Source organism: Melospiza melodia, chromosome 5, assembly GCF_035770615.1.
Source record: "Melospiza melodia melodia isolate bMelMel2 chromosome 5, bMelMel2.pri, whole genome shotgun sequence".
Classification (NCBI taxonomy): domain Eukaryota; kingdom Metazoa; phylum Chordata; class Aves; order Passeriformes; family Passerellidae; genus Melospiza; species Melospiza melodia.
Genome location: NC_086198.1, coordinates 18,025,923 through 18,044,950, shown reverse-complemented (window position 1 = coordinate 18,044,950; position 19,028 = coordinate 18,025,923). Strand labels below are relative to the sequence as shown.

General features: G+C 36.8%; 1 protein-coding gene across 1 annotated transcript in view; it reads left to right on the top strand.

The window, feature by feature from the left end:
• The window catches only part of PAPSS1 (3'-phosphoadenosine 5'-phosphosulfate synthase 1), a 39,893-nt gene that overhangs the window by 5,222 nt on the left and 15,643 nt on the right, over window positions 1–19,028 (top strand). The window contains exons 2-8 of the mRNA XM_063156459.1: window positions 2,421–2,535; window positions 4,691–4,926; window positions 6,305–6,443; window positions 8,524–8,642; window positions 13,308–13,421; window positions 15,332–15,443; window positions 18,398–18,603. Of these exons, the coding sequence (XP_063012529.1) occupies window positions 2,421–2,535; window positions 4,691–4,926; window positions 6,305–6,443; window positions 8,524–8,642; window positions 13,308–13,421; window positions 15,332–15,443; window positions 18,398–18,603 (1,041 nt within the window). The remainder of the gene's footprint in view (window positions 1–2,420; window positions 2,536–4,690; window positions 4,927–6,304; window positions 6,444–8,523; window positions 8,643–13,307; window positions 13,422–15,331; window positions 15,444–18,397; window positions 18,604–19,028) is intronic.

Below are 19,028 nucleotides of genomic sequence, written 5' to 3'. Positions count from 1 at the left end.
ACTGCAATTAATGAGAGAGAATGTAGCTATTACTGTGTTAGTTTGAATGGCTGTGTACATTCATTATGCACTATATAGCTTTTAATTGAAGCACTTCAATTATTTGTGTTAGTTTTAATTCCACAATTTGCTCACTGAGATCTCCAATTTTATGTACTGCATAATTGTTCCTGCTATAAGAAGAAAGATTTTGACTTTTTGACTTTTGGTTTTAGTCAGCTGTATTGCGTGCACTTTGTGCACAAACCAGCTTTGTTTTAGGAGATAAATTATTTGAAGTAACATGATCAGCAAGCATAACGTCATTTTGTATGGCTATAACTTGTTTGCAGATTGTGGTTTCTTCTGGGTTGATATTCAGTGTTCATCCAACTTTAGTTGCTGGACTATCACCACTGAATTACAGAGTTATTGTGTTTAAAACTGAGCACAGGTTCTTACCTTGGGCTTCTGTTTGTACTAGCTGTGAGCCCAGCCATGTCTAGAAGTGGGGCATAAAATCACACAACTTCATGATTTCCAAATAAGTTATGGATAAACTTTTGAATAGAAGAATGATGTAGCAGCAGTCCTTGAAGCCACAAGTAGATACCATATTTTTGTTAATTCTGCTTTGTGGTGTCCCTCTCTGTAACTATGAACAGCTCTCTGCTAGTACTCCATAGAGGAAAATAGTCCCTACTTTCTTTTATATCAAATATACTGCATCTTTTCTTTTTCGACTGGCACTGAAACAATGATGAAAGAGAAGGTAGTGGCAATATATTTGCAAGCAAGGGAAGCCAAAGCAGCATTAAAGATACCACTAATCCCTCTCATCCCCTGCCCCCTTCTCTCTTTTTTTAAAGTCCTATTTTTTGTTTGATTGTTCATGCATGGTCTGACAATCTAAGGTCTTGATCTTTCACAAAGTTCATATAACCAGATACCATTAAAGTCTGGGATGATGCCAAGGCTGATCTTCCTGTGGGCTCTCTCACTTCAGATTGTGACATGTGTTTGACAGTAGACTTATCTTACTGAATTTATTTGTAGAGCAGGTTATTATGCTGAATAGTTTTAAGAAACTCGGTAACCAGCTTTATTTTAATTAAAATTATATTTTAAAACCCCTATCTTTAAAATAGATTTTTTAAAAAGTTCCTTGAAATAATACTTTCTTTAAACATTTAGAATCAATGATAACTATCTCTTGTCTGGAGACTGATGATAGACTGGAGACTGTGCCACACATAAAGACACTTGCTTAACTGAAATTTGGAAGAGATGTGCATGGTTTGCAATGAAAAGGCCTCTGAGGAGTTAAAAATGAGCCAAAGAGCCAGTGCCACCAAATTTGACAGGCACGATCTGCCCTTGGTGAAGCCAAGTTGGCTGTCATAAATCACCTCCTTATTTTCTGTGTGTCTTAGCATAGTTTCCAGGATCTTCTGCCCCATGATCTTGATGGGCAGAAAAGAGAGACTGGTGGGTTTGTACTTGTCCAGGTCTTCCTTACTTTCCTATTCAAAAACAAGATTATGTTCCTCCTTTTTCAATAGAAACTGCTGTGGCTTCTCAAATATGGTGGATCATGACTTAGACACATCCTCCACCACCAGTTCACTAAGGAGCTGTGTATGCATCTCATCAGGTCCCATGGACTGTGCACCTTCAGGCTCTGCAGATGGCCTCAAATGTGGTCTTCTACCTTGGGCAATGGTTCTTCATTGTCCCAGTCCCTCCATTTGCTTTCATGACTTGGGTGGTGTGACTGGAGCACTTGTCAATGAAGATTGAGGCAAAAAATATAATTGACTACCTCAGCCTTTTCCATGTCTCTGGTAGCCATGTCTCCCTTTTCCATCCAGAGAGAGCCCACATTTTCCCTAGTCTTCCACCCTCTGTAGGATTCCTTTTAGGGTTTGAGTTTGTCCGGGAGTTCCTTGTTCATCCATGCAGGTTTCCTAGCTGGTTTTGCCTGACTTCCTCTTCGTTGGGATGAATCACTCCTGAGCTTGGAAGAGAGGGTCCTTGAATATTAACCAGTTTTCTTGGGCCCCTGTTCCATTAAGGTCTTTCTGTCATGGTGCTCTACCAAGCAGATCCCTAACATTACTTGAATAGAAGTCAACTCAAGCAGCTCTAGCAGTTTATCTCTCTTTTTTTATAGTTGATTTTTCTTAAGCAAGTTTTATTTGAAAGTAGAAGTTGATTAACCTGTCAGTCCCAAGCTTCACTGAAGTAGCCCCAGGGGTGTGGTTGTCTCTGGCCAACTCTTCTAATTTCCTGTGCCGCCTTTGGTCCATGCTGGAGCTGATGGAATCAGTATTGGTTTTACTTCCATTTTTCTGTCCTCAAGTCTTTGTGCCTGTGGATGAATTTGTTTGCTTTGCCAACTCACCCTTTATCAAAGACTTAATCGACTTCTTCTTTTGCAGGGAATGCAAAGGGCAACCAATGTTACCTACCAAGCTCATCATGTCAGCAGGAATAAGAGAGGCCAAGTGGTAGGAACAAGAAGTGGTTTTCGTGGATGCACAGTCTGGTTAACAGGTACAGCCATGGATTTCTGAGGATCCTTATGTGTTAGTTACTCCTTTGAAAAGCTACTTAGCTGTAGCTCTTTTTTGCATGCAACACTGAATGTTTGTGAAATCTAAGACCTTGATGCAATTTTATTACTATTTTTAGGTAGACTAGCAGGAAATTGCTCTGGGACAAATAGTAACTTGAGAATATATTTTGTTCAGTGCTCTGAGAGGGTTGTTTTTTTGATACTGTCTGCTACTTAATTCTGGTTTCCTTTGTGTGTCTTGCTTTTTTTCCCCCATTCTTTTTGTTTTAACCAATTCTGTCTCTTTGTACTGTCTATTTTATCTATTTAGAAATGAAATGCAACACAGCTTTGTTTTTGTAAGAGTCTGTACTTCTGGATCTTTTCTGTAAAAGCCTCTTCTCTTTGGATTCTTATTGTCTCCTTGGTTTGAAATAACATTTCAATATAAACCTGTGCCATTGGACAGCAATTGCATGTTTAGGCAATGCATACTGGCAGTTAGTTTTGAAGTCAGCTCTGTGGGACTTTTTTTTTTTTTTTTTTTTGTATACAGAGAAGATAAATACATTCTGGAAGACATTTTTTATTTTGTAACAGTGAGGAAATTTTTTCTGTCTTGCAAAGTTTTTGGAAGCTTTAAAATATTCCCTGTAAAGTTGTTTTATTTTTATTTTTAGTTAATCTGGTAATTTAAAAAATAGCAAAATATACAATTTAATTGGCTTGTAAACATTTAGAACATTGTTGTATTGCAACATAAAAGATAAAAAGTATTAGGGAAACTTACTACATTTACATTAAGTAAAACTGATTTCCACTAGTGTTAGTAAATGTGTGTGAAATGTAAAGCAGTCATTAACAAACTGCTGAGAGCCATTCCAAGCAGATTTGCTTGCTGTCATGTATTTCATTAGGAAAAGAATGGAGCCCTTTCTCTCCCTCTTTGCATCCCACAGCTCCAGCCTGTCTCAATGCTTAAATGATCTGGTGGGCTGCCTTTCTGTTTCTTCTGGTAATTCATTAATCTAATTTTGAAAAAGGTCATGATAAAAATGTGTTCTCAGTTATCTGCATGGCAACATTTTCCAGTCAATGTTCTTTTTAAACAAATGTAATCTTAATGTTCAATTTCCTTTTTTTCAGGAAGGAGGGTGGTGGTAAGATATCAAGAATATGTGTGGGAAGCTAGGTTTTTGAAGATGTTTGAGCAGTAATGAGAAAGGGTGAAAAGGACTGTAGGCATTGAAGTAAGCAATACTAGCCATTCTAGAACCATGCAAACATGAGTCTCAAAATTCTAATAGGTAATAGAATAAAAGCTGAAATATTGGGACACTCCAAGACTCTCTCACTTTGTCAGCACTCATGGAGTTGGAGTGTATGGAAAGATCTTTCAGGGATTGCTTTTCATTTTTCAAGGTAACCTTTATTGAGAGCTCTTTTTTAATGAATGTTGAGTCAGAGGGTCTTCGTAAAGAAAACTGAGGAATTTAGGAAAAATGTGGAAAACCATTGCTTTAATGTGTAAAATAATATGCAATTTTTAGAGTGTAAGTTATTTTAAAGACTTGTCAGCTTGAGGAATGTTTTTAAGTACGTTAATGTATAACCTTAACTTTTGCAATTCATTGCATGTTGGAGACCAAATGATGTGTGAAAAGACAGAGCATGTGAGTGAATAGCAAGCTAGATGTGGGGACAAAAATGGCAAGCCAAAGACCTCAGTGAGAAGTAAATGAAGAAGTTGCTGAAATCTTCTTTTGGACTGTTGTGCCTATTTTCTGTGATGGGGGTGTACGTAACTGCTGCCAAAAGAAGACCATTCTGTTTCCTGCCTTGTGTTCCTTCTCTTGCCTAGCACAAGCTGTACCTCTTGCCCAACTCAACACTGAGCTGATTTAACTTAGGAAATCATCAGTGAACTTACCACAGCCTCCTCCCAGATAGACAAGAGGGAGAAAACCCTTTACCTTACTCTCTCTTTACCTATTGTCTGTGTAAAAGCCACTTGGCTTATATTCCAAGTAAGCTTATCCAGAAGGCATTGCTGCTGATGCCTGTCACTTTGGGATTTTCACAATGTACATGTACTACAACTTGCCTTAACTTGTTCCTATGCTTATATATTTATATTATTATTGACTATTTTAGGTCTGTCTGGTGCTGGGAAGACCACAGTGAGCATGGCACTGGAGGAGTATTTAGTGTGCCATGGTATTCCGTGCTACACTTTGGATGGTGACAATATCCGCCAAGGCCTTAATAAGAACCTGGGTTTCACACCAGAAGATAGAGAGGAAAATGTGCGTCGTATTGCTGAAGTTGCTAAATTGTTTGCAGATGCTGGTTTGGTGTGCATTACTAGCTTCATCTCTCCTTATGCTCAGGTGAGTGTGAAAAACATCTAGATGAAGTGTAGGGAAAATGCAAAATATCATTCAGAATCCTAGTTACAAAAATCCATTTCTGAGCATAGCCAGAATCTAATACTTACTTGGTTGTTTGGTTTTTTTTTGGTGGCGTTTGTGCTTTATGGAGGTGATTGCTCAAAACAGAAATATTAATTTAAAATATAAAATGCTGACATTAGTTCTATAAGTGGAACTATCCTTCAGTCCATTAGACAGAATTATTACTCTAATAATACAAACAAGCTCAAGTGATGTTCCAAGAAAGACTCTTAAAATTGCAATATCTTGTTTGATCCATGTAGATTCCAGTACTTTTTAAATATGAAGACTAGGTGTACACTTAACCTGAAGGCTTAGGCAAATTGCTTTTAGAAGCAATTTCTCTTTTAGTGAATGAATGATGAGAAGGTTATTTCTACCAAGTGACTTAAGGGAAAAGTGTTTTAATTGCCTGTAGGTTCTTTTTACTTTATTTCATGTTGTGTATACAATATGACATTTATTTAAAACTTAAAATTAATGTAAATCCATGTTCACATTGTTGTGTTAAGACTGTTTTCACCTGTACATAAGAACCTGGAGGGGAGAGACAAAAAGGATGTGTGAACACCCAAGTTTCTTGAAGAATGACCCAGGGACTAAGTTTAGGTGTTTCACAGAATGAAAATGTGTTATTTCTTTGGTTAAAGTGGTGCAAACACTTCTTCTGATAATAATTTGGGGAACTCAAACTCTACAGTATAACAGAAGTCTCTAGCTATGAGAAAAATAACTAATGAACATTATTTAGTAAGAGAAGATTTTAGTGGATTTTGGAAGAATTTTTTTGTTCTCTCAGTGAAAGTCACCAATATTGTTCCAATGCTTGGCAAGCCATAAAAAGAATACGATAAAATAATGCAAATAATACAATATTTTGACTACACAAGTCTTGTCAGATTAAGGAATGTAGGGAAGACTGGTACTTGGGAGAGAAGGGTGGTTATATCAAGAGCAGCAGATAACACCTCCTCCCTGCTGTACTCAACTAGGCAGATGTTATTCTTCAGATATATATGTATGGATATAGAAAACCCTGCATTCTGTTGGCTGGGTTTGGTTGTGGGTTTTTGTTATAAATCAAGTTTAATGTAAGATATCTCACATCTTCCTGTCAGCTTTTACCATGTGATGTACTGTAGCCAAAGTGATGTACCTTACAGGGCATCAGATAATCAAATCACATTTCTCTTTTGAAACTTTGAAAGCTTGCTTACGTTGGGCTGTCATCTTCTTTAAAATGAATTTCAAAGGCAAAAACCAGTAAAAATATATGGGGACAACCTTTTAGTTTTTTTCTTCTGTTTTCTTGCAGGATCGTAATAATGCCAGACGAATTCATGAAGGGGCAAGTTTGCCTTTTTTTGAAGTATTTGTGGATGCCCCATTGCATGTCTGTGAGCAGAGAGATGTTAAAGGACTCTATAAGAAAGCCAGAGCTGGAGAAATTAAAGGTGAGCTTAGTTGTAATCACATCCTTTCTACAGAAGTGTAATTATTGGTGTAATTAGTGAACCATTGGTGTAATTTCATTCCAGATGAGTGGATGTGCTCAAGTCTATCACCCTTAAACAGAGCATGGATTCAGGACAGGACTGGGAAGAAAATTGGAATTAACTTCTAACTCATGGAACTGAGTAGCTAAGTGTGTAGGACAGTAAAAGGGAGGAAGTGGCTGACCACAGATAGAAAAAGCCTTGAGCACATTAAAGGTTGCAATAGAAACCACGTAATGATTGAGGATTAGTCTGTCTTCCTTGTGTGTGCATTTACCAGTTGAAAAGAGCCTAATCCTTTCTAAAGTCTTTAAAGAACTGCATTCCTAAAACCTGCTAGTTTCTTCTAAAAAGTCAAACACGGCCACTGTCACCTGTAAAGACCATTAAGAGCACTTCTGAAGATACTAACTTTTAAATCTGTGTTCTATTCTAGTTCCCATGGACATTATTTCCTATTCCCAGCCTCAGGTCAAGATTTAAGTATAACCTGCAGTAAAAAAGGCTTAGCTGTGCAATCATTCATTGCAAGTATTGTTTCAAGTGCTGCTTTGCTGTGTTATGTTACAGTTTCACAAGCCGATGATAGATAGCTCTGTAGCAAAGCAGTTTTTTTTAAAGTAATCTCTTCTGGGGGTGGAGTTTGCAGATGCTGTATGAATTCACTTTAATCAGAAGTGATACAAAATTCAAGAAATCAAAGACATTTTGTGTGAGTGGTTGCTTGATACTTCTAGTGCTACAAGATATTTAATGCAAGCACCAGGAATAAATAAAGCTGAACCAAGATTTGTTCAAAGTCAAAGCAACATGGCTTGAGCTGACATGATACAAAGATACAGTTCTGTACAGAATCCTTATTTGTGCCTATTTTATGCATCCTTAGTATTTTGTTAATTTTACAAGCCACGTAATAGAACTGTGTTCCTGAAGAAGTGGTAGTGAGGTAAACAGTGCCTGAGTAAGATACAAGTGGGTGTAGCAGTGACTTTATCTTATGACCTGTCTGATATACGAAGGATGAAAATTAAACAAACTTGCCAATTCATAAGGAAAGTGAGCAATTGTTATCAAGTTTTGCTCTGGAAATGGTAGTGAGACATTTTCTTTGTCTCATGTTCCCACTCCTCCAGTAATCAGATCCTTATAAAGTATACAGGTTTTGGAAAAGGTACCAGCCTTTCTTTATTACATGAGGTACTGCAGTAATTGATATTTTTCTTAGAGGAGGAACAAAACTACTAATTTTGAGGGTATTTAAATCCAAAGGGAAAAACTGGAGTGCTAATGTTTGCATTTGCATTTGTGGAGGATGCAGGTGTTGAGTTGCTGAAGCCCAGCTGATATTCCTGATGCAGATGTGACTTGTAGTGCTGATACTCTTTGCCTTTGGGCTTGATTTTTCCTTGTTTATGCATGGGTGGTAGAATCTCCACAATTTCAAAGCAGGTTGCAAGCTAAGTAGGCCAGAACAAGTGTCACTGGTAGCTTGTACAGTCTGTGACAGCTATTATAATAAACACAGTCATCAATCTTACATTAGCAGCTATCTTGAGATGAGTAAATTAGCTCAACTAATGTAAAAGGTGTTGGAATTCCTTACTTCAGAGTACTGCTTGGTGGTATGAGTGTGAATTTACATATATGCTGGATTTTCCTAATATTTTTTCATCCTTTATTTATTTTTTTAAGAGTAACAGTCAGATGATAGCATGACAAGCTCTGAGTTGATGTGCACAGTTCTTCTGCCAGTGCTCCTTTTTAATTCACAGTAAAAATCAAATAGCTTCACCAACAAATAAGTGCTTTGTATGTACTGCAGAATGCTGATGTTTGATGCTGTCAGATACTATGATTAACAAAGAAGATAAAGAAAAAGCCTGCTGATTTCCCTAAGAATTCCTGTATTAAGGAAGCTAAAACTCCATCTTCCTGCCTGTTGTGTTCATTTATATATAGAAAACTGCTTGTGAACAGCATTAAAGTGATGTCATCTTTTGGAGGAAGTCACCTAATATTTTTGTTTTATGTTCTGTAGGTTTTACTGGGATTGACTCTGAGTATGAAAAACCAGAAGCCCCAGAGCTTGTGCTGAAAACTGATTCCTGTGATGTGAATGATTGTATACAACAAGTTGTGGAACTTCTTCAAGAGAGGGTGAGCAGAAATGGAGACATATCTTAGAAATGTTTTTCCCAAGTATTTGTATGCGCAATCTGAATATAAGTGCTGGGAAAAACAAAGACAGTTTTTGACACATAAAGGCTTATGCATCTTTGAATTCAAACTTTTAAACTTGTCTTATTGTGTGTTTCCTTTTTAAGTATAAACAATGCACAGCATTGATCTCCAAGTGAAATAAGATTTGGTCAAGTGGAAAATTAATTTGTATCAATAACTGTAGAGGAGGCTGTCTCAATTGTTACAGAACCAACAGTGAATGCTGACTTAAAAATGCTAGCAACCAATTTTAAAGAGTCTGAATTTTTACATTGTCTCAATTAATATATACTGCACATGTGAAGAGACAGGAGTGCACTTACAGATTGATTTGATCTCACTTAAATAGGGGCTGCTGTGCTTGTGTCTGCTTTCCCTTGTTTCCACTGTTTTTCTTGTACTAGTAAAAGTACTCCTGCAATTGTGTAATGACCAGCTCAGAAAGCTATCTTCTTCTGACATGGCTGAGTTGAGTTTATGGTTCATAGCTTCTGAAAAGGTAGATCTCTTTCCTTGTTCATGCCTGCAATCAACACCATCCCTTTTGAAGTCTCCAAGCCTTCTCTTGTTGCCTGATAAGTAGATTTGGCTCATTACCCAACCTAAAAAACCTCACCCCCGACAAATGCCGCATGGAGAACAAAACAAACAGACAAAAAACCCCAAACCCAACACTAAAAGTGAAGGCAGTAAAGAGATGGCTTTATCCTCTTGGAACCATACCCCCAGAATTTGCTAATCCTCATGTAGAAGAAATGTGTTTCTTTACATTCTTATCTATAGTCAGTGGTTAGTGGATGATATTCCAGATAACTATTTCTTTTTAACTGAGATACTCTTGCAGATAATAACTCATGTTTTTTTATGTGAGTTGTGTGAGTTGGATGTTCTGGAAGTTTTGGGTATAGACAGTAGTTTGAGTAAATAAAGCTCTATGAAGTGTTGAAGTTGATACAAGCAAACAGGCTCACCATGCAGCCGGTACGAGTTAATTTTAACCCTCTGTGTAAGTACAGCTCTGGAGAGATTGTACTGAAATTTTCAAGAAAATTCCTCAAGGATGACTGTTTGCTTGGGGTTGCTCAGGAGATAAGACAGGGCAGAAAACCATAAAATAATTTTTGCCCAAACCCCCATCTGAATATTTTTTTTGAAGAAAATAGGAGAGCTGTGTAGGAGTCCCACCTATGAGAGGTGGCAGTTTCTGCCTGGAGGGGCCCTGTGCCTCCTGCTCAGAACAATTCATAGTTATAGAAACCTTTGTCACATGTGTCAAGATAATGATTCCCGAAGGCTTGCATTGGTACACAGTGCTGATGCTGGCTCCTAGCCCAGTCAGCTTTGTTCAAGGCACATCTAGCACTTTTTTCCTCTTCTTTGAAGATAACAGTATAATGAATGGCACGATACCTTAGGGGTTGCTTAGTTCTGTGAGAGACAGTGAAGTCGAGGCAAGGCTAAATGAGCGTGTCTTGGTTTTAGACTATATTAATTCAGTGCTATCTTGAGAATATGATTTCTGTAGATTTCCTGTAGTCTGAATAAGAAGGGTGAAGAAGGACTTTTTATAAGGGCATTTAGGGAGAAGGCAAGGCTTTAAAGTGACAAAAGATAGTTTAGATATCAGGAATAAATTAATTACTGTGAGCCTGGTGAGACACTGGTACAGGTTGTCCAGAGAACCTGTGGATGCCCCATCCCTGGAGGTGTTGAAGGCCAGGTTTGATGGGGCTTTGAGCAACTTGGTCTTGTGGAAGGTGTCCCTACCCATGGCAGGGAGGTTGGAACTAGATGATCCTTAAGGTCTCTGCCAACCCCAACCAATGTATGCTTCTATGATTCTATGAAATAAATTGTTCAGCATTATAAAAACATTTTTCAGCATTATGGAAATGTGCTTGTGCTGCAGAGAAGGCTACCTACATGCTCTACTTTAAATAACAGGGGCATAGCCAGGAACTCAAGAGAAGCAATTTTCCAATTCTATATGGCACTTGTTAAGACCTTGTGTGCATACATTGTCCAGGTTTGTGCCTTTCTCCTTCACCCAGAAGAAAACAGACATTGATGTGCTTCTGTGAGCTGAGCAGAAAGTCACCAAGATGGCCAGAGGCTAGAGTATGTCACTGCACAAGGAGAGGCTGGGAGGAAGTGGATTTGTTCAGCCTGGAGAAGGCTAAAGGAGTTCTTGTTGCAGTTTCTATCATCCAAGTCAGAAAGTATAGGAAAGACTGATGAAGACTTATTTTAGAGGTGTACAAGTATACACAGCAGCACACATGAGATAAAATATGGGAGATTAAAATTAGACATAGGGGAGAAAACCTTTTGCTATAAAGATGGTCAATTATTAGAATAAGTTGCTTTGAGTGTTTGGGGTGCTCTGTCTTAACATCTCTGTCTTAGAGATGTTAAATTCTTGATTGGCCAAGGTCCTGAGCAGCCTGCTGTAGTGGGACCAGTTTTGAGCAGGAGACTGGACTAGATGATTTCTGGAGGCAATCAGCATCAGCAAAGAACCCACCACCCCAGTGTGAGGAGGCACATTTCCATAATGCTTCTAGTTTATTTTTTAGTATTTTGTCATTTTTTATATGAATGCCTTGTGAAATAACAAATATTGTGGAATATTCTTTAACTTGTCCTTTGGTAGAATTAAGCTTTCTGTAAAACTGATGCCTCAGAATGGTCACTAGATGGCTTGCTAGCCTAACATTTTCCTAATTCCTAAAATTCATGCAGTTTAAAGATGCATGGATTCTTTTTGTTGCTGGTTTTCTTGTTTTGTTGATGTTTTTGTAGTCTAAGTTGATGTTTTAAGAACCACTTTCATGTGTGCAAGGGAGTCTAGGTTTAGCAGTCCTACAAGTTCTCCCAATGTCAGACTCTGTTGCTAGAACTGTCTTCAAGCTGTTTACATTTGTATAATGAAGTAGATTGTTGACAGAAACTGCATTGTGAAACCTTTGTTTTGCCCATTAGTGGGACACTAAAACCAGGGTAATACTTGAAGAGATCTTTTTAATAGGCACGTTATTTTAAGCTATTGATGGTTTGTAAAATTAGGACATCCTCACCTGGTAATGAGCCAGGGTCCAGAGGGAAATCTGTGAGGCAGTTTAATGGGCTCTCCATCATTACAGTGTTGCTCACAGGAGGCAAAACCTTCATTTGATTCTGGGGTTGTTGTTGTCACAGGAGTCTGCTGCAGCTCTCCTGGGCTGTCATGCTGCTGCTCAGGCAGAGAAAACAAAAGGCTGATTTTGCCTAACTCACAATGTATTAAAATCTGCTTCCAAAGTGATGTCTGATATGTAATGGACCAAGCTTTTCCTTATCAAACATCATTTCTAATTGCTAGTTTAATTTGTCTTCGTTTGATGCGTCTTTGAGCATATGAATTATGCAACAGGCAGTGAAACTCATCACATCTTGATACTCCCTTAGTCATTTTATCTCTCACTTGTCAGCCTATTCTACTGCCTTTGTTTTTCTTTGCTTGGAGTTAGTGCCTAAGGTCTGATAAATGCATTAAAATTCCTGAGGTAACCTTGTGTTTTCTGCAAGCATGCCTATTTATTCTACCCTGCATATATTGGAAAAGTCAAGATAATTTAATTATTGTTTGTTCTCTAAGGGTGAGCTTTTTTCCTCCAAAAGTAAAGCATTATTTTACAAAGGTTTCTCAAACACTAAAATATGTGTTTTAAATAGGATAGTCAGCCTCTTTTCACTGATTTTTTGCTACTGAATATCACTGGAACATTTGACTGGGTTTTGACATATTACACCATCCTTCGCTGGAGGAGACTCTTAACAGTTTTATCATAATGCCCTTCTCTCTTCTTTTAATTATGGTTTTATCTTTGTTGATCTCTTCCAACAAGTTTAAAGTCTTAAGCATTGTGGAGTGATAATATCTTGCTTAATACACATGGAAGAGCACTGAATTTTTTTTCAAATAAAAATATGTTGGTTATAGAGCTAGGTTTTGGTTCATTGCATATATATGCACAGATGATGTCACATTTAAATATTCTAAGAGTTAGGATATAGATGAAAATACTGGTGTTATGGCATTAGCTGTAGGAAATACTTTTAATGTGTACTTCTGTATTAATTTTCAGTAGAGAAGGAGCTTTATGTATTTTGCCTTCATGTTGACATTTCTAATATGTCTTGTATAGTGAATAACTGAAAATCATAAATGCTTAGTCTCTAAATCTTTTCTTACTTCTTCAGCATATTAAAAGCATTGAGTCTGCCTTTCTACTGTAGATAATGTAGGCATTAAGAAGTCATAAAAACTTCATTCAATTCAATAGTTAAATATTTACTAGATAAATGTTATATGGGTTACTTAAGGTTTAGAAAAAAAACCTCTTGTCAGAATGTTTCACTTTAGCCAGTCTGCTGGCTTGAGTAACTAACAATATGTCATAATCGTGGAATAGTGCTGGCTTTTAGATGAGCAAAAATTGCATAATTAATAAATTCTTGCTGCTGTCTAGTGCAACATTAGAATTTTACTTCTTGATGTGTGTTCAGTGCCTAAGAGACATTCTGAGCAAACATTAAGTTCTGTTTATTCCTTCTATACAGGACATTGTACCAGTGGATGCCTCTTATGAAGTGAAAGAGCTTTATGTGCCAGAAAACAAGTTACAGTTGGCCAAAACTGATGCTGAGTCTCTGTTAACCCTGGAAATAAATAAGGTATTGTGTGTTCAGCTGTCTCGTTCCTGCAGTTGAAGGACAGTCTGATCTGTTGCTTAGTGTAAATAGATGCAGCAGAAATACCTGCAGTGGTTACAGAATACAACTTGATAGACTTTTTCCTTCTTTCCCTGTGTGAAAGCAACAGCATCTGTGGTTTCTTTGTTTACTTACCAGAGATAATACATCTTCATACTTTCATGAATAATGTCTGGTATAGTGTTACTTAGTTTATCCCCACCCTGGAGCAAAAATCTACAGTGATTTCCTCCCACACTCCCTCCAGATCCATGGATGAAACCATGCCTGGAATGTCTTGTATGAGAAATTGTTTCTAGAAGTATTGCTTCCTTTTTTTTTAGTTTACTTACATAAACCATTTTGTTGTGAATTGTAATTGCCTAGAAATATAGGGGAAATCAATTACTACTTCTTGATTCTTCCTGTTGGTAGCCTTCAGCTGAACAACATTAACTTTTAATATGCATACCAAACTCAAACAATTGCAAAGACCAGCTCTAGTTAATTGCTTTTTTGCTGATTAGAGCATACTTGTGCTGTGTTTCTAGTTTCCAGCAGAGAGAATATAGAAAAGCGTGGAATAACTTGATCAGCCCTATTCTTATTTTGGTTAAATACATTATTTTTCAACTCAGAGCAATTAGATGAAGCTGCTTCTGGCTGTGTTTTTGTTCTACTTCATTCATTCTGTATAACTAAGCCTAAACACAGATACAGTGGATGAGTTTTTGCACTGGCTTTTTGATGGTATTACTAGAAGTTAAAGCTAAGCATTTGATCTAGGAGCTGGCTAAGCTCAGAGTTCAGCATCTATTGTGAGTAGACCTTGAAGGATTGAGATGACATACTAAGCATTCAACTAGGTAATTTTAAAATTTTCTTGGTCTTCTACTAGTAATGAATATTGATACTTCCTTTCACATTTTTCTATTTTTTTCCACATACATCTGTTTAGAACTATTAATTGCTTTGTTGAGGAATAAATACTTAAGGTCACCATTATTAAACTTCAGTAGGGTCCCTTTCTAAATTGCTCCCTATCTAGAAAAACAAATAATTTCTCCCTCCACCCCCAACCACCAGCTTGTTAAATATCAATCAAGATTCTGATGTGACTTTGGGAATAAATTGTGTTTTGTACTTGCCTCAGTATAATTAAACAGTGTAATAAAATTAGTCATGCCCTTTGCAAAAGAGACTTGCACAAGCAAAGCCTGTCCTTGTCAAAAACTTGACCAAGTCTTAGTAATGCACATGCAGAAATAATGGAGACCACACACTAAGTCATAGTGTGACTGAGTGCTAAGGAAGGAAATTCTGTGTAAACTGATATCTCCTGCTAAAACAAGTACTAGTCCAGAGAGAATTTTAGTTCTGGATTGTCTCACTAGTTTATGAAAAGAAATTATTTCACATTTCTTTAAAGATTAGACCTCTTAATATTTACCTTCATAATTCTGATTTTTTTAGTGGTAATCATATATATTGTTATTACTTTTTCTTTTTCTTTTTAACATCTTTGTTATTTTACTTTGTTAGATAAAGGCAAGTGGGATTCTTTAATTTTACTAAGATGAACTTTATCAAGATTTATAAATAAAATTTGTTGATGTGTGTTTGTTGGTTTGGTTTTTTTAACATGGAAATTTGATCCAGTGTAGAGACTGGGAAATAGCCAAAAATATGAACAGTGAGGAACAAGTTTTTTTTCCTTACTTGTAGAAACTTTGAATTATTTGTGATTAGAAATGGTAACACTGAGAAATCTTCCATTTGTACTGTCCTGCATTTTAGAATTAAAGCATGATCTATTATGATTAATACCTGATGCCAGTAATTAAGCAGCAACTTTTATCTGCTCTAAGTCTATCTCTCCATTTCTTTACAAGGTGGATATGCAGTGGGTACAAGTGCTAGCAGAAGGTTGGGCAACACCCCTGAATGGCTTTATGAGAGAGAGAGAATACCTCCAGTGCCTTCACTTTGACTGTCTCCTTGATGGTAGGGTAAAACACACCATTTGTAAAACTGAGCAAACTAACCATACTTCCAAAATATTTTTGATGCTTTGCTTTCTAGTGGTGGTGTGGTAAAACATTATCAGGCTTGTGCACAACTTTGGGTCTGGGATAAGGGAATAGAATATTATAAATAACCAGTTTTAGATGTGATGGTTTTATTCTTTTTATACCTACCATCATATTAGAATTTGAATATTTTGTCTTTTTGCATTTACAGTTTTTTTTTCAAATATCTTAATTTCTGAAAAACATTTAATTCTAAAATGCATACTTCTATTTGTTTTGAAGAAATTTATCTTGCAATTCCAAATTCTAATTTAATTGTTGTTTAGCTCTGTGACCACAAGATTTGTTTTGTATTAGTAATGAAGGAAAGGACAACAAACTGACTTGAGTGCTGGAGCTGTTGCAAGTGTGAAATCAGAATCTGAATATGAACAATTGTCCCGTGTAATTGAATTACTGTAATTTCCAGGGATGATTTAAATGAATAAATTTTATTTTGCATTACCAGTTGGCTAAGAACTTTGTTAAGATAGTAAGTCATAACATCCTTACATTTTGGAGTTTGATTGTGATCCTCTGTCATTTTTCATTTATTCCTCTTTCAAGGCTGTTTTACTCCAGTCTTTTTCCTATATTCATGCTTCCTTTTGCATCACTCTTGTCTTGCTAGAGACCAAATAGCAGAACAAAAAGAAGTTGCTTTTCTCTCAATTCTGTAATACAGAAATCTGTCATCCTTCTTATATTTCTTAATTTCCTTTTGTCTAGGTGCGATCCCAGACAGCATAATGCCATCCTGTTACTTTGCAGTATAATTTTGGGCTGCTAGTTTTGTTCTCATTTCATTTGCCTTCTGTACATCCATCCAGGTGAAAAGTCCTCTGCAGATGATATGCAATGCATTCAACTGCTAAAATAGCTTGTAGGTCCTAGTCCTGTCCTGTAATTTTCTGTAAATCAGGATTTTTATAAAGCATTTAAGACCTTGTATGGGTGAGTGTTTCAGATATAACAATGTAACAATTTTTTAAACTTCTTTTGCTGTTGTTTTGAGTACTTCGTCTGTGCTACAAAAAATACAAGTAATGAAAAATAGCAACTTATTGATGGAAACAATTTTCAGTCCTAAGTTTGGATAAAATCATTATGTTCCTCTAAATGTCCTGCTCCTGATTTTCTCTTTTTAGGTATCTACTACAGCACTTACATATGCAAATCTTTTTAGAAACATGTGATTGCCTTAAAGCTGCTTTGCTAGTTGCAGCAATGGCAACAGTTAAGTCAAAACAACACTCTCAAAGTTTCCTCCTTGCTTGTATGTTAGTTCTGGGTCCTACAGCAGCAGTCATTTTGCAGGGCTTTGATTCTGAAGAGAGGGAAATGGTTTATTACCTGCAGTGCATCTCATCCTTTGGCCTTTAAAAGCAGTGTTCGTACTGACTGACTTCTGAGCTGTGGAGAGCAGTGCAGATGTGTTGATAGTCTCCCTTTAAAGATTAAGTTGTCTGGAAACGTCTCATCCTGACACTGTGCTCATCTGTGATTTAACAGACTTGCTTCACTGCCCTGCCTCAGTTTCTTATTTGTGCAGTCGCTGAAGAAAAACGTAGAAGATATTATGTATTTATTTGTTGGTTATGGACAAAATAATCAACAGGTTTGACATCTCTTCATACATTGAAATATTTATTTACTTGTCTGCAAAGCAATTTTTTATCCTTTTTGGGGTGTCAAACCACTCTGTGTGACTGCTGCCAAATTCAGTTTTATGACCTAGTTGCTTTGAAAATAACTGGGCACCAAAACTGAATTTAGGAGGAGATGCACAGCATGCATTATATATTTTGCACATTATATATTTTGCATTATAAAAGAAGGGGGATCTATTTTTCTCTTAAACTCTTCATCCAGGTTTATAATTTTTAATTTCTTAAGAAATTTAATTGCCTAATAAAAATGTATTGCTTAAATTATAGCAAAATTAGCCTTATTTTAGAGTCTTTGCAAATGCCAAAACCTCCATTAAGTTTAAAGGGTCCATGACTTTTCTCCTGGAGACCACACAAAAGTTTAGAACCCAGGCCTTTGTAGAAGATTTAGAATATTTACTCTGTTGGGTTTCTCAAAACTCACTCTTGTAGAAAAGAAAAAGAAGACTTCAGCATCTGGCAGTGAAGTAGGTACTTAAAAAGAAGGACCACACAACCTTAAAATTCAGCTATATTCCCTTAGTTTTAGAAGTGAAGTAGCTGGTAAACTTTCAGCTGAACAAACTATGCAGAATGTTTGCCTGATTCAGCAGTTTTTTCTGGAAGGTAAATGCTTGAATTTGAATACAGTTTTAAGTATACAAAAAAAGTTACCTTTTGCAACAGTTCAGTTATGCATGGTAACTACTTAGGTACATTTGCCCACTCCTATTGCAATGTCTTTTTTCTTAGGGGCCCAAATTGTGTCTACTGAGAATATGATTTCCTTTCTACTAATTATCCACTCCAGTAATAATCTTGTCTGATATTTTGGATGAGTTATTTTAAAATGTTATTTGTGTATTTCTACTTTTTATAGAGATTCTTAAGAAAGGTGTTAAGTTTCCCAAAAAGTAGTATCCTGCCAGTTTAAATATTTTTGTGCAGCTCTAAGTACTTGCTGTGTATTTTGCTTGAGCTGTATTTTCAGAACAATGTTCTCAAACCTCAGTGTACTCTTTCTCAAACCTCAATGTTTTCTCAATTTTATAGCATGTGTGTCTTATGGAAGAATGAGTTCATTCTAAAAGTTGTTTAATCCCCGTTAAATTAAGTGTTTCAACTACCTGTCATGTAATACACTTACAGCCTTAAAAGTAAGATGTTAATTAGGTAGATTTTTATAACAACATCAATGACTGTTACTAGGGATAAAGGGCTTTTTTCCTTTCCTCTGCAGGGGGAGTTATTAATCTGTCAGTGCCTATAGTGCTAACAGCTACTCAAGAAGACAAGGAGAGGCTCGATGGGTGCACAGCAATTGCACTGGTGTACGAAGGTCGCCGCGTTGCCATTCTCCGTAATCCCGAATTCTACGAGCACAGGAAAGAGGAACGCTGTGCTAGGCAGTGGGGAACCACATGCAAGGAACATCCCTATATCAAGGTGTGTGTTTGAAAGTTGGAAATCTAGTCCTGTTCGCTGTACTGTTGTGGAGATGCAAATTCAGTGAAGTGCATGTCTATGATCGATGTACTTTGACAAAAAGAACACTCTGAAAATTAGTTAAAATATCTGAGCAGAAACAGAGGTAATTTTTTTCTGTGCAGCTGTTCAATAGTCTGTACTTAGTGTGAAAATCTAATGTCAATATGTACACATGAAATGAATTTAGAAATGTACTGTAGAATCTGTGCTACAGAAGAGGGAACTTTGCCCTCCAGTGTGCCTAGGAAACACATCCCTCTGTGTCACCAGATGGATCATCAAAGCTCCTTAATCAGTGGATATATGCATTGTGAAGGATAGAAAACTTCTTTTCTGCCTGCATGTGGTGCACGTGAGACCTGCCTGCTTTAGATGTTTTTCAA